The 14319-nt window shown below is 35.7% G+C and overlaps 1 protein-coding gene across 15 annotated transcripts in view; it reads left to right on the top strand.

Moving 5' to 3' along the window:
• Window positions 1-14319, top strand: part of CCDC171 (coiled-coil domain containing 171) — a 206358-nt gene that overhangs the window by 147902 nt on the left and 44137 nt on the right. For 7 of the 15 annotated variants that reach the window (XM_038125184.1, XM_038125200.1, XM_038125187.1 and 4 more), the window contains one exon: window positions 10034-11059. The exons of 1 other annotated variant lie outside the window; for it this stretch is intronic. In XM_038125184.1, the coding sequence (XP_037981112.1) occupies window positions 10034-10242 (209 nt within the window). In that variant the 3' untranslated portion in view covers window positions 10243-11059. Of the gene's footprint in view, window positions 1-2229; window positions 2462-10033; window positions 12653-14319 lie in introns of those variants that run through there. 7 more of the 15 variants (XM_038125186.1, XR_005255448.1, XR_005255450.1 and 4 more) reach the window with 7 other exon arrangements.

The raw sequence follows: 14319 nt of genomic DNA, 5'->3' as shown, positions 1-14319 counted from the left end.
GACACCACACCTTTGGATCTGAGTCTCAACCAGAGTTTGCCCATAAACTCATAGTTGACTCAGTAAATGTTGCCACAAAGCTGACATTGCAATATTTGCCTCTCTTAAATTTGTATATTCACCAGTACTTTGAAAGACTTTTATCCTATCTAGGTGATGCAGATGATTTGACACATAGAGTTTCTGAAGGCCAGAACCATAATAATGAAATAATTCACTAATTTTTCAGCTTTTGTTATACTGAGGGTCTCCTTTGATCACAGAAGGATCATCTTGTATGGTACTTATATGCTTATGGTCAGGAGCCTGTTAGTCTTTCAAAGTCTGTGTGACATCAAGTTTCTTTTCACAAGGTCTGTTAAATCCATTGCATTCTTTTGGGAGTCTGAACATTAAACATTGTAACTTAACCAGGGCTTTGTGAAGTTTCCTGACACATCAAGTCATACAGTTTAGTTTTAATTTGTATATGTCAAAACATCCTGTTGCTTTAAGTATTTTGAGTTTAATTTAATAACTTACTGAAGTTTTCTGGGCTTTAAATTTGAGATGTTTTAGAAGACTGTAATCTCAATGGGAGCTCTGAGTAAAGGAATTGAAGGTATAATTCTGGAATGTACAAGGCATACCAAATTACTGAAACATCCCTGTTTTGGGGGTTTTGTTGGGTTGTTTTAGAAAACCTAATTTTTTAAACTTGTATTACACCTTTCTGGTTTTACAAACCAAGAGGCTGAAGAACACTTTCCCAAATCTTGCTCTATGTTCTTCGTGACTGATGAAAGTTTGGAGTGTTGTATGTGTTGGTGGTTTCTGAGTTTTAGGCTGGTTTTATTTTTTTGTTTGTAGCACGTGGTGGTAGTGTCTTTTTTGTTTGTTTGGCGATTTTCTTGTTGCTTTTAACTTTGCTTTCAGAACACACATTTGGGTTAAATATATAGGAAAGGATGAAATTCCATAGCATTTTTTTAATGTTTATTCATCTAAAATATTATTGGTATGCAAGAAATACTAGTTCCATTTGCCTAGAGTGGACTCACTTGAACGGCATATTGAGCCTCACAGAATGAGACAATCTAGTACCTGAGCTAAGAACAATTCTTGGAGGCTTTGCTCAGGAATCTAGTAAGTATAAAAAGTACTGTTCAAGTAATTACTAGATTTTTTAAAATTTCATTTCAGTCTGAAATATAATTGTATATATAGATTTGGCCAAAACCAACAGAAACAGTAAACCTAGCTCACCCACACTCAAGTTGTTTATAACTGATAAGCTTGATTCCTTGCCCAGTTAATATAATTTGGATCTTGAATTTACAGAAGACCTATGTATTAGCTGTCAACTGAAGCAGAGCCTAAAATATTTTTCCTAGGCTATTCAGATATCAACTGATACTTCATAAGCAATATTGCTGGAAAGCCTACTGTTTTCCCTGATCATTACTGTTATAAAATTGCCCTTTAGAACTCTGTTGAAGATACGATGCTTCAGATATTGCATGTAATCTGTAGGAGAAGGAATAATTCCCTCCTGAAGTTACCTCAGCTAAATTTTACTGGGGATCAATGAACATGGAAGTACTTGCCTTGAATAAGCAAACAAAACTTAGAAAATTATACTAAACCTACAGGGAGTCAAATGTACCTCTTCCTAGTGAATTTGCCTGTAATCTAATTTATGGTGCAGTGGGATGGAGCTCTTATCAGGATTTTGGCTAGGAGGTAGAAGCCTACACATCTGCAGTGTAGCTATCCAGAAAATCTGCATGCATTGGCCAGTGCTAAAAGGATGGAGCCCTTTGTTCTCCTAATATCTTGATGATTTTAATAATAAACCTCCATTTTTGAGAAAATTAAATTGGCAGTAACACTAGTTCACTTTGAAACATGTGGTCTAAGTCAGTCATTCTTTGCTCCATCACTAGAGGATCTTTTTAAAGAGACTACTCAGTTTAACAGTTATTTAGATTAACTGAGATTCAGATTAGCTTGTAGGGTAATGCAACTCTGCAGGTGTTCTGACTCAAAATGCAAGTATTTGTATTTTGCATATGAGATTCCAATCAGTCTGCTTTTCAGATAGGTGCAGATAGGTTGCAGAAACCATGTCTGTATCCAGTTTATGGTCCTAGTTCCATTGTCTCCAAAGAGTGAACTTTGATCTATTCCTCGGTAGCAGATAGTAAAGGCTGGCAAATCTTGACATCAGCATTTCTCTTGTCATTTCAGGATTACAAACAACACCAGATTATAATCTCAGTACCTAGTGAACCAAAATAATACTTGTTCACTTACAAGATCTACACTAATATTATTCACTATGAGGCCATGCATGTCCCTGACACTTCATTTTAATTCTGAGTAATGCCGTTTTCCTACATGGAATCTGATTGAGGTGTTCACTATATTTTCTTCATTGCTGCAAAATTATCCACTTCTGCATTAGCAGACTCTTCCAGAGGTAAGTGAGTTCAAATTCTTTATGAATTGCTACTTTTCACTATCTTTCAGAAAGACAGGTTGATTCTATGTTCTTCCCATAAAGTCCTGTCGTGAGAAGAGTCTGCTTTACATCTTAATCAGTGTACTTCCTTTCTTTTTTTTCCTTACTTCATGCTTAGGACATATGTTGAGCTTCTACTTTCTACATGTCTGCTTCTCTTTGTGAAAATAAAAATTGTTAAGTGGAAAAAATGCCCTTTCAAAGATTTTTAAAGAGAAGTGCAAGGGGACTTTCCCTGTAGATAGGAAAGAAAATAGAACACATAACCTATGTGAGCTTGCTGTAGTTTAGCAAACCAGAATCTTAAAGGGCTATATGGATAGTCTTTGAGCCCTGTCTTGCTGGAATTATGGTAGTAAACCCATAAGGGCAGTAGAAGCTATTTGAGCTAATCTCATATACAAAATACAAATACTTGCATTTTGAGTCAGAACACCTGCAGAGTTGCATTACCCTACATGCTAATCTGAATCTCAGTTAATCTGAATAACTGTGTTAAACTGAGTAGTCTCTTTAAAAAGTGGTTTTCATAATTTCACTGTCCAGACACCAGTGCTCAATCCAGACTGTTCCACCCTCTTCAGCACAGAACACTTGAGCGTCATCAATACTTATTACATATATATTGACTTTTTAAGGGACTTTTCTGACCTACTCTATATATTTATATAGAAATATACTTGAGAGAACTAGTGAGCAAATAGAAGTATTCTCAAAGCATCTGTCAGCAAAGTAACGGTGAGTTGTATGTTTGGTGTTATTTTTCTACAAGCTATCAAGTGAATCTTAAAATGTTGATTTCCATTTTTTAATAGATAATTTGTATTACTAGCTATATAGATCCATATTTCTAAAAATACTCCTAAAATATTGAGTATTTGGCAGAAATGCATAGGAAAAATTAATCTTCTGCATACCTAAAGATTTTTTAGTGCAAGAAAGCTGAGTCATAAAGACACTTTCATTGTTTGCAGCCTTCCTCCTCTATGTTGTTAAGTGCTACTATTGTAAGTAACTTAATTTTTCCCCTCTTTCCTCTTGAAACAAAATTACTGTTACAGTATAAAGTGATTGAAGTATTTTACTGGATCAGTGTAATTTCCTTTTTTGCCAAAATTGCTGTGATTATTAGCTCTAGGATAGTTTTTGGTGAGAGATTAATAAAGGCACTGCTGGCAAAGGTCCACTGTCCTTGTTCCATTTAGTAGCAGAATGCCTAAATTGTAGTTGCGCCGGTTTGTCACAAACAGACAAAAAAAAGGTAGCGTTTTGCTGTGCGTGAGCAGTTAGAGGGCAAGCAGACACCGTGCACCTTGACCACCTATTATGAAGCTTTTTGCTGCAATGTCAAGTGAAAGCGAGTTAATTGGGTGAAGCTGTAGAGCATGTTAGGGGCATGGTAAAGGGTTGCTGTCTTGACAGCTGAATGTCAGCAGAAGCTAGTGAAGTGTGGCTGAGAGACAGAGACCTGTCACAAAGTTCATGTGGACTGTAGCACAGTTAGGGAGATGAAACGTGGTTCTGTCTCACTTTCTCCCTCATTGCATTCAAGCACCTTAAGATTTCACACTGTATGTGTCAACCCTTGTTCTCTAAGCTGTTTTCTCCTAACACTTCTGCATTCAAATGATTGGACAGAAGATGCTAATGTTTGGCAAAATGAATGTAAATACACTTCTTTCCTTTTTCTGCTAGAGCAGCAGTATACATGCAACTCAGATGAAACTTTGAAGGCTTATGTCAGACAGTCACACTGGATAGGAACTGGGATCATGGCTGAATACATATCTCATGAGAATATCAAGTTTGACACTTTAACTAGTGGAATAGGGACTATTTTCCCAGAAGAAAAGGTTAAGTAGGTGGTGCCTTACCATGGCATTGTGAGTCTTTTAGTCTCTGATTGTAGTCCCCTCCTCCCCTTCTTGCTAGAAAGAAATGGAGTGCTGATAGGGAACCATGGATGACATACTCATGGAAGGCAATGAGAAGCTGGGGGAAAAGTCACATAGTAGGAAAGCCTTCCTTGGAAGCAAGAGAGGCATCAGTTAAAAGCAGGGATGATCTTACACACTGCTGTGAAACATAGAGTACCTTTCAGTGTTGTTTGCAGCATGCAGCATAATGTAAAGCAGTAGTCATTTGGGTTGGCCACCCAGATTCAAAACAAATAAATAAATAACCAGAAGTTGCTTCAACTAATGAGAAAATAGAAAGACAGTGGTAGGTATCATGGGCAAAACATACTAAGAACTTAAGTTCTAAAGCAGTCAAAGCTCTAAAAGTACTAAGTACTCAAGAATTTGGAAACTTGGATTGAAATCAGAATAGACCAATCATTTCATGATGAAAAAAAGAGCATGGCTTTGTTTGTCTAATATTTTGGTATTAACATCATCGTGCAGAGAATTTACCTAAAATTGAGAAACTTCCCTGTTCCCAGTGAAGCATCTGGAACAAAGGCTTACAGCATAGGCTGTGTCTGGAATTCGGCGAAAACTTTTAGAAAACATCAAAATTAGCAGTGCAGAACCAAGTTTTCTTTAAGCCAACAAAACATTGAAGATAAAGTATCCAGCTGGCATGGATCCAATGGCATCCAATCCTGTTTGTTCTTCAAACATACCAGGTTTAAATATGTTTGAGTGAAACAGGATTTTCTTTTTAAAAAACCAATGCAATATATAATGAAATCTTTCTCCTAATTGCTTTTAATTGAGCCTCCAGAGTGTGATTTCACTGAATGAATTAAATGCAAGAGCATTAGGAAAGTAAGAAAAAATTGTAATTTCCCTATATTACGGACTCATACTTGTTTAAAAACTCCTGAAAGTGGAAGAGGGAGTTCTTGATGATCAAAAGAGCCATTAGTATTGTTGGCTAGCAGCATCCGAAGTGTGTTGTGTGTCTACCTTTCTGACTTAGTATGGAATGAGCTGGCAGCCCACTGAATTATTCTCTGATAGCAAATTGTCTGCACAATTCAGGCAGGAGTGCTGACAATTAAAATTTATACCGAATGTTACCATTTTCTTACATTGTGTCAGATCACCAATTTAGTCCTACTGCCTCAGCATACAGAATTGCAAGATCACTGACAAGGGAAGCAAACACTTTCCAGTTTCAGTCATACAATTCCTGCTTTGCAAACATTTGTAACTAACACTGTATTACCCTGACATCCATTCACAAGTAATACTTTCCATTTTAAATACCCATTTGTAGCATTTGATTATTTCAAATAAGTAAGAAAGTAAGAAATGGCTCTTGGAGCTACTTTTAACAGATAGAGAAAAAAAAAAAAGGCGTAGCATACTAGAAGTCCTTTGGCACTATCTGGCAAAAGGCAACTCAGTTTAGAAATAGCAGTCTGCATAGGAGGTTGTGAATGATCTGAAAATGTACATCTTTCTCTGTAGGGAAATAGGGTTTCCACATAAGTGCTGCAAAATGGTTATTGAAGACAGTGGTTCTTTTTTTAACACTTACTGGAACTGATATTGCACCAGTGAAATTATGCAAGCTGCAAGGATAGTATAGGAAGCAGAAGCTGAAAAGAATATTATCTGCCATTTGATGTGCTGTCTACTGGTATTACTGTGCATTTGTATGTTGTGGAGTTGGGCTGAGAGCAGTGAGTATCAGAAATCAATTGTGGAGAAATATATTGACCGTTTCTAACTTCCCCCCCGCCATTCTCTGCATCTGTGTTTAACTTAATTCTTCCTACTCTTGAGAAACTGTGCTACTACCTTTGCAGAGATTTTAGGAGTTGCTAGAATTCTGAATAAACTAAAGTGGCTCCTCCCTCTGCATTTCTGTTTACTGACAGGCATCCTTACACACCTATGTGTCCTGTATTCTGGCAGATTACAGATCACATTTTGGCATTGTAATTCAACAATTTTGTTTCATTTACATTGAGATATAACACTGACTTGTCATTACCTACACCATCACACAGGTAGGGAACTGTCATAACTTGTATTCAATATTAATCTTCATGCCCTTTTGTCTCTTATTTGGTCTCTTCTGATTCTGAGCAGTTTCAAGGCTTTTTTACTTCATTTGAAGTCAGTTGTTATTGCATGCATAACCCAGAAACCTTAATGCACAAAAATCTTATCACTATTTATTATTCTGATTTTCTAACAATATCTTTTTTAATAAGGGAGCATGCTACATGTCAGTAGAAAGCAGTAGAGAAGTTTGGGCTACTGTGTTTTGAAACTAAATACTTGAAAGCAGTTTGAAGTGACAAAAATTAGTGGTGAGAAACCTGAGAAGTGGAAGAAGTTTTTCTAATAACATACTAGCAGAGGGAAATTAAAAAGCTGTGAAGATTGTCCAGTAAAATTTTGAAGGCTGAAGCTGTTCTGACTAATTTTGCAGCTTCAGCTGTAGATTTTTCTCCTACAATTGAAGATAAACAGTATACTTGTAACAGTTTATTTCCTTACGTAATTATCTGCACCACTGTCATAACACATGCATAGTCTTCTAATTTCAAGTGTCCAGCTGTGCATGTTATTCCACAAATATGGATATACAAAAGCAAAATGGGCATCTTTGATCACAACATGATGCTTTTGGGTAGGCTGACATTGCAATAAAAACATAATATAAGGATATAATAAATGATGGTATCAAAATATTCCATCACAATATCATCATAATAAAGCAACCCACTATAAATGAGATTTAACTGTGGCAAAACAGCTCATATATCATGAGACAACCTTTAAACTAGATCTTAAATTTGACTGTAGGTTAGTCACAGAGCAACAATAGAGAAGAATTGTTTTGGAAATCTTTTCCATGTCTAATAAAAAATTGTTTGGGTTAACTAAAGTTTAGAAAGCAATTATTCCATAATACAAAGTAACTTTTCAGATTTTGTCTTCAAGAAAACATGTTTTATAAAGTTAGGTGATCAAACTTTGAAAAATGTGCACAGGACATGACCAATTACTATATTACATAAATATTTTGAAAGCATGTTTTTGCTAGACATATGTGTCCTAGATATCTATTTACCTGGTGAAGTGCAACAGTTCAGATGGAGTCATGTATGGCTTACAGGGTAAATAAAAGTGTCAAACAGACACCTTATTTCAGATAAATAATTCCTCTTTGAAAAATTACCTAAATGCATATTTATATGATGGATTATCACCACAGCTCTGGCATAGTCATTTGAGTTTGTAAATTTAAAACACGTTTTAGAAAGGTGTTTAAATATAATAATGATGAAAGAGGTCTGTTGTGGAAATTATAACTGCCTTTAAAATTCCTCTGTAAAGGTGTGTGTTCAGAAAATGAATATTATAACAGATCTGAGGATTTTTTCTTCTCACCTCAGCATTTTTTTATTCATCATGAGGTTATATAAAGATATTGGATCAAAACAGTTCTTAGGACTAAGAGCCAAAAATTGTCTTTTACATCAATCACATTGCTATTAAATCTGATTTCCCTTCTGTTCAATTACTAGAATTTTATTCTTTGTAAGAAGTACAGCACAGGCTCTAGATAACTAAACCAGAGCTTTTTTTTTCCCCCAGCAGTGAAGCTTTTACTGTAACATAGTCTATTGACTTGCTGCCAATCATTAAGTTTCATAAATTTTTTTGCATCTCTCAAAGGAAATCTGATTTCTTATCTCTTTACTGGGATTTTGATGCCATATTTAAAAAAAATCCTCACTACAGCTTGGGAAAGAGTGTAATCATAGCATGAGATTTTTCATTCATTGTGGTATGCTGATTAACTAAGGTGTTGAAAGCAGTACAAACCAATATGTTTAAATTTGTCCTCAATATTGGTTATCCAGAGTGAAACCTATTTGTAGCTTGAAGCTTATTGATTTAATTTTTTTTACACATAGAAGTTTTTTTTAGAACATCACAAGTTGTTTGTGTATGTCAATGCTGTTGTAATGGTTTTAATGAATGATTCTTATTTTAGAGAAAACTTTGTGTGTGGTCAGTTGATTATAGTGTACAAAGAAGAGGCTGTTAATTGGTGTATTAGCCTTCACTGAGATCTCATTTCATGTTGGCTGTTACACTGAGATCTCATTTGTGCATTGGCTTTTTAGGGGTTCTCATTTGGTAGAGAGTTGAACCCAGAAGGACTGAAAAACTAGAGTGTTACAGATCTTACTTCCTAGTCCTGTTGGTTATCTCATCCTCGTCAGACCTAAAAGTTAGAAAAACTCAGGGCACTACGTCATTTTAGCTATGTACTTGAAACAGTCATCTAAATTTGCTACTGTATGACTTCTTAATGAAGGTCTAACATAGCATAGTGGTTTACAGTGGCTGCAATATAGTTTGTGGTGAATCAGGAAATCAAAAGAGTTCATATCAATGGGACCTGTTGAAGTAGATGTTAGAGGCAGCAATTGATTTTTCTTCAGCAGTGGTAACAGAGGAAAGGGGAATCTTTCACTAATGTGTCTTTATACATTTGATTGAGACTGGATTTGTTGAAATATGAATATATACACACTCTTCAACCTCTCTCCAGATATATATGAGTTTGTGTGTCTGTAGATATGGGTGTATGCCTCAATGTGTGTGTGTTTATATATGCATTTACACTCTTAAATGCCGAAAGAGAGTGTTCTAAACCTCAAAGATACTGAAATGGCCATTCAGTGTGTTAATTTTTTATTCCATAATTATGCTTTGCATGTGATGCTTTCAGATAGTATAAGACCTGATTAAATTTTTCTTAGTTTCACACAATGTAGTGCATTAGTAAAGAGCAGAAGAGCTATGTGGCATTGAGTTATCTTTTCTTTGTTTAGGGGAATACAGAATGTCTTTCTTTACCATTTTTTAAAGAATTGTTAGTATTGATATACTGATATTATCCATAATCTGTCAAATTACAATGCCTGATGTTTTGGTGCTGGAAGTTCTTTAATGTTGAATTATCTGTTTGACTGAATGTTGAGACTTTTTGAAATATGAATAATGTTCCCATCAATTTACATTTAGTGTGTATTTTCTGGCCATTTTCTTGCAAGCTAACATTTGAAGAGTATTAAGTGTTTGATTTCAATTGATGATAAAATATATTTTAAAAAAAACCAAATACATTCCATAATTAGCATGGCATGTGTTTCCTAGTAACAGTGACAAGGAGACTGAAAAACATTTGTTTCTTCTATTAAAAAGAAATGTGATAATTGTAATGAAGAGGGGGGTAAAAGTTCTCTATAAGTATATGTAGCACTTCAATTAGGTTATTTTTTCTAAAGTAGGTTATTTTTTTCTAAAGTAGGTTATTTTTTTCTAACACTTACTTGGGCAGAATACCTGAGAAAATATGCTTTACTTCTTTCTATTAAATATGACTATTGGTATCTCGGGTACCAAAGTAAGTGTTTAAAACAAGAAGCAAACACTTGCAAATTCTTCATATACATGCCTTTGTGAAATGAATTTAACAGTAAATGTAAATTCTCTTTTTGCTTTGTTTTTATTTTTTTATTTTTTTATTCTTTATTTATCATTCCAGGATACAAGAGGTATTTCAAACAGCAGCGTGGCTCCAAGCTAGAAATTCAGCCTGACCAGAGTTCTGTCCTAGACTTTTTAGCATTGCAAGCTGAACCTGACACATCCTACAGTGTTATGCAAAACAGAGACAGTTCTCTGTCTTCAATCTGTTTCTTCAGCCTGGGTGTCACATCCAATCCCAGAAGAACAATGGAAAATGGATTTTAAGATTCTTAGTATCAATAATCTTCTAGAAGGGAAAAATTATATTAATGTAAAATGATGCAATTAAAGTGTAATTTTTTTGCTATCTTTGAATTGTAGCTCAGCATTTGTTTTTTTTTTTACATTAATTTTATGGTTTTATGAAAATGTGCATTTGTACGTTCACATTTCTGCACCTGTCAGTTTTGCATACTAAAGCAGTTATTTCTTTAAACTTTTATTTATTGCAGTTGTTCATTTTTTATGTAGTATATTTTTAAATGTTAAAGAATGACACATTTTGGGTAATTTTCCTCAGTCTTAAAAAAAAATCAATAAGCCATTTTAGTCTCTATCTATCAAAGTTGTTTCATACTTGTCTATTTTAAAGCAGGACTGCAATACTTTAATAGGATTGAGAGAGCTATTTGAAATGTATGCCAATGATTCCTGTCATTTCATGGCAGCCCTGCCATGGTTCACTGAGCCCCCTCTTTTCTCTTGTCAGCTCAACTGAAGACAAGCATTTAGTTGCAAACTTTAAGCAGGTTGTGCAAAACAGAAATGATGTGACTGCTTCTCTTCCTGCACAATAATGTCACTGCTGGTCAATGTGAGAAGGTCAGGTTGCTCCTTGTAAAGCTACATGATACCACTTGCCTATTTGAACAAGTTAAGTTAACCACTGAATCTGGTCCCTGCAGGCACAGAAAACTCACCCTTTTATCAAGTCTGCATTTCATAAGAAAGAAGAACAATTGTGGAGAGAGGATTTCTGATGATATGTTTATATACTTTATAAGGACAGTTCCCAAACCAGTGTTGCAGGTAATGTATTTGGTTTAAGCTGAAAGACTAAAAAGTAATGGCTGTTTTGACCTTCAAATAGACTCCTTTTTTGTTGTTGTTGGTAGGACCCAAGAGTGACGCCCATCTTTGATGCTGACAGAATTTAAAGCAAGGCCATTGCCCTGCATTTTCTGCCTTGTAGCACACAAAAGTAAAATTGTATGTCAGGCCGAGATGTCGGGGAGCTGACAAGATGCCCCAGTGACATTTCAGCTGGAAAGAGCAAGTGTCTTGCAACCAAGTGGTCAAATATCAAATAATAGGTCAAGCAGGAAGGAGCTGAGTTCTAACCACAAAGAGGTTTCTGGTAACTTACTTGACAAGCTTTTGGGTGCTTTGTGGCTTGACAAAGTGATGTTCTGTTGGGTATCACTAGACAGACTGTTCTTTATCGCCTTCAGAAGATCAGACATTGACATTGATTAAACTCTTTAACCCTTAAAGGTTAAATCCTAGCATTTTCATCATTGTGAATGAAGAACAAAAGAAACTCTTTAATATACCATTTGTTTTCATATTAATCACAGAACTCCCTCGTGCTATTAACTTCTGATGTGCTGTGTAGTTTTTGACAAAAAAATTGAATGCAAAATCTATATAATAGATTGTTTCTCAGTATGGGCCAGTGATACATTACAAAAATAATATTATGCATTGTGGAATTTGTAATTTCTTCTAATATGTCAAATGTAGGGTTTGATTTTGAAGCTTCATGACTACTCCTGAAATTCCATTTTGGATGGAAAAGAATATTTGCATAAATGATTTATCACTTAAAATGAACAAATCTTCCAACTACCCTTGTTTTCAGGTACTCTAGAATCATAGAATATCCTCAGTTGGAAGAGACCCACAATGATCATCAAGTCCAAATCCTAGCTCTGCACAGGACAATCCCATGAGTAACAGTTTCTTGTCTGTTGGAAGTCTTGGAAGTCTCCTGGGCTGGTGCTGTGACTGCTTCCCAGGGGAGCCTGTTCCAGTACTCAGCCATCCTCTGGATGAAAAAATCCTTTCCTTGATAACCAACCTAAACCTCTCCTGACACAACTTCAAGCCTTCAGTTCTCTTGCGTCCTGTCAGTGGTCCCTACAGAGAGGACGTCAGTGCCTGCCCCTCCTCTTTCCCTCTTGAGGAAGTTGTAACTGCAATGAGGTATCCCCTCAGTCTTCTCCAGGCTGAACAAACCAAGGCACTCCTAATAGGCCTTTTAATTTTCAAGGGAAGACCTTCAATCTAAGGGACCTTCAAATGTTCAGGTATTCTCTATTGTGCAGTCCATTGCTCATAGCCTTGTTGTGCATGTATGTTTTTATAACAATACAGAGCCATGAAATCCCAAATAATAAATCCTGAAGAACTCTTACATGAAAGAGTCAGCTGACAGAGGAAGAACATTCATTTTCTTTATGTATTTAGTCTTGAATACTGAGGAAAGAAGTTTCATTTTCCTCCAAGTGAGTTGGCTCCACTCTTTCATGACAGTGACTGTTCTTAAAGGCACCACAAGTACTGTGTTCTGCTCTTCCAACTTTAATGTCAAAGATCTATTAATATGAAGAATAAAAGAATATATCTCTCTGATCATTTTCCTCTCTACTGTGTATATATGCATTTAAGCACTTTTTAAAGTATATTCTCATGGTACTCTATAGTTTGAGAACGAAAGTGCCTATTTTTTGCTACGTGGTCTCAAACTGCTGAAGATTTTCAGCCTGCTTGTACCTTTCCCATCATTGTGAGTCTATGTGGTATTGTGCATGTAGAGACAGAAAAAGGATTTCTTTCTGAAATCTGTATCTTACTGAGATTAGGAGTATCTCCTCTAGTTACAGCTCCAGGCATGGGTTTATGTGATTTCACAGGGACCATAACAATGGCAAACTGAGTGTAGTTAATAGGATGATCTAACAAGCTATCATTTCTCCCAAGAACTAGTTTGTAAGTTTTCATTTAAGGAGAACATCTACCTCATTCACTCTATTCAAATATAGGCTAACTGTGAGTTACATACCATTTCTCTTAAAGCTATCTACTTGGAAGGACTTTGAAATACATTTTATTTGGCTGTCAGAGGTCCCATTTGTAATCAAAATCTCCTCTTTCTTACCTTGTAAAGAAGCTGAGAGTAGTAAACTGCATTATCTTTAGTGTGATATTCCTGAGTTGCTTTTTCTTGCATTTGGTGAAGTGAAATTTGAGATAAATTCCAAATAAATAAAAGATTCCCTGTTAATAGTTTACAAATGTAGTTTGTAGCTTACCAAAGCATATTTTTCCCTATCTTTTGGGGACACAATAAAAGTCATGCTTGTATAGAATGTGGCAAGACAGTACAGTAACAGTAGCTTTCAACACACCATCCTATTTTGTACCATCTGCTCTGCCTTGCTTTGAAAATTACAGAGCTTTACATCTTGATCCTTACTTTCAAAGCTTTTAATTTTTAGCCTGGAATTTTAAGAGGACTAGTTCCACTTGTATAATCTTAGCTTCATCTCAGCACTCCTTCATGAGAACAACTAGTTTTCTTAGAAGAAAGGCCGTATTTGGTGGGGTTAAAATTATCTCCATGGTTTTTGAATGTGGTGCAACAAATTATTTGCTTTCTGGTCAGTCTCAAAATTAATATTAATTTGTTTACCCACCAAGCAACATATGTCTGAAAACAGACTGTATAATATATTCGTTTCCCCTGCAGTTGGTTTTATAGGTCTTAGTACAAGTTGTGTTCGTGCCTGTGTGCACACATATGTATATCTTTCTCAGCAAAGATTTTGGTTGTTGGACTGACACTCCACATACTCTAAGCAATTCCTACTACACTAGTAGTACAGGAAGGGTTTTTTTGGCTCCTGTCTCCCACAGCTATTTGAGAATTCAGCAGAATTCAATGAATGTAGCTGAAGAGGAATTTATGGGAGTATCCTCCATTGTAAAAGATTTTGAATGCTTTTACCAAGTGAAACCGAGGGAGCTGAAATTTCAAGGCTCTGAAGCTCGAAGTAACCCTGCTTAGAATACAGTCAGCTACAACAGGTTGCTGAATATTGCCTTTTGTCCTGTCACTAGACACCACAGAGGATAGTGTGGCTACATATTCTTTACAGGTATTTACACAAGTTGGTAAGATCTCCCTGAGCCTTCTCTTCTACAAGCTAAAAAAATCACAGCTCTCTCAGCCTCTTCTCTTACGGGAAGAGATTATGCTTCAGTTATTTTATTAGTCATCTTTTTTGGTCTTTCACTGGA

This window comes from Motacilla alba, chromosome Z (genome assembly GCF_015832195.1).
Source record: "Motacilla alba alba isolate MOTALB_02 chromosome Z, Motacilla_alba_V1.0_pri, whole genome shotgun sequence".
Taxonomy (NCBI): Eukaryota; Metazoa; Chordata; class Aves; order Passeriformes; family Motacillidae; genus Motacilla; species Motacilla alba.
This window is presented reverse-complemented; position numbering and strand designations above follow the sequence as displayed.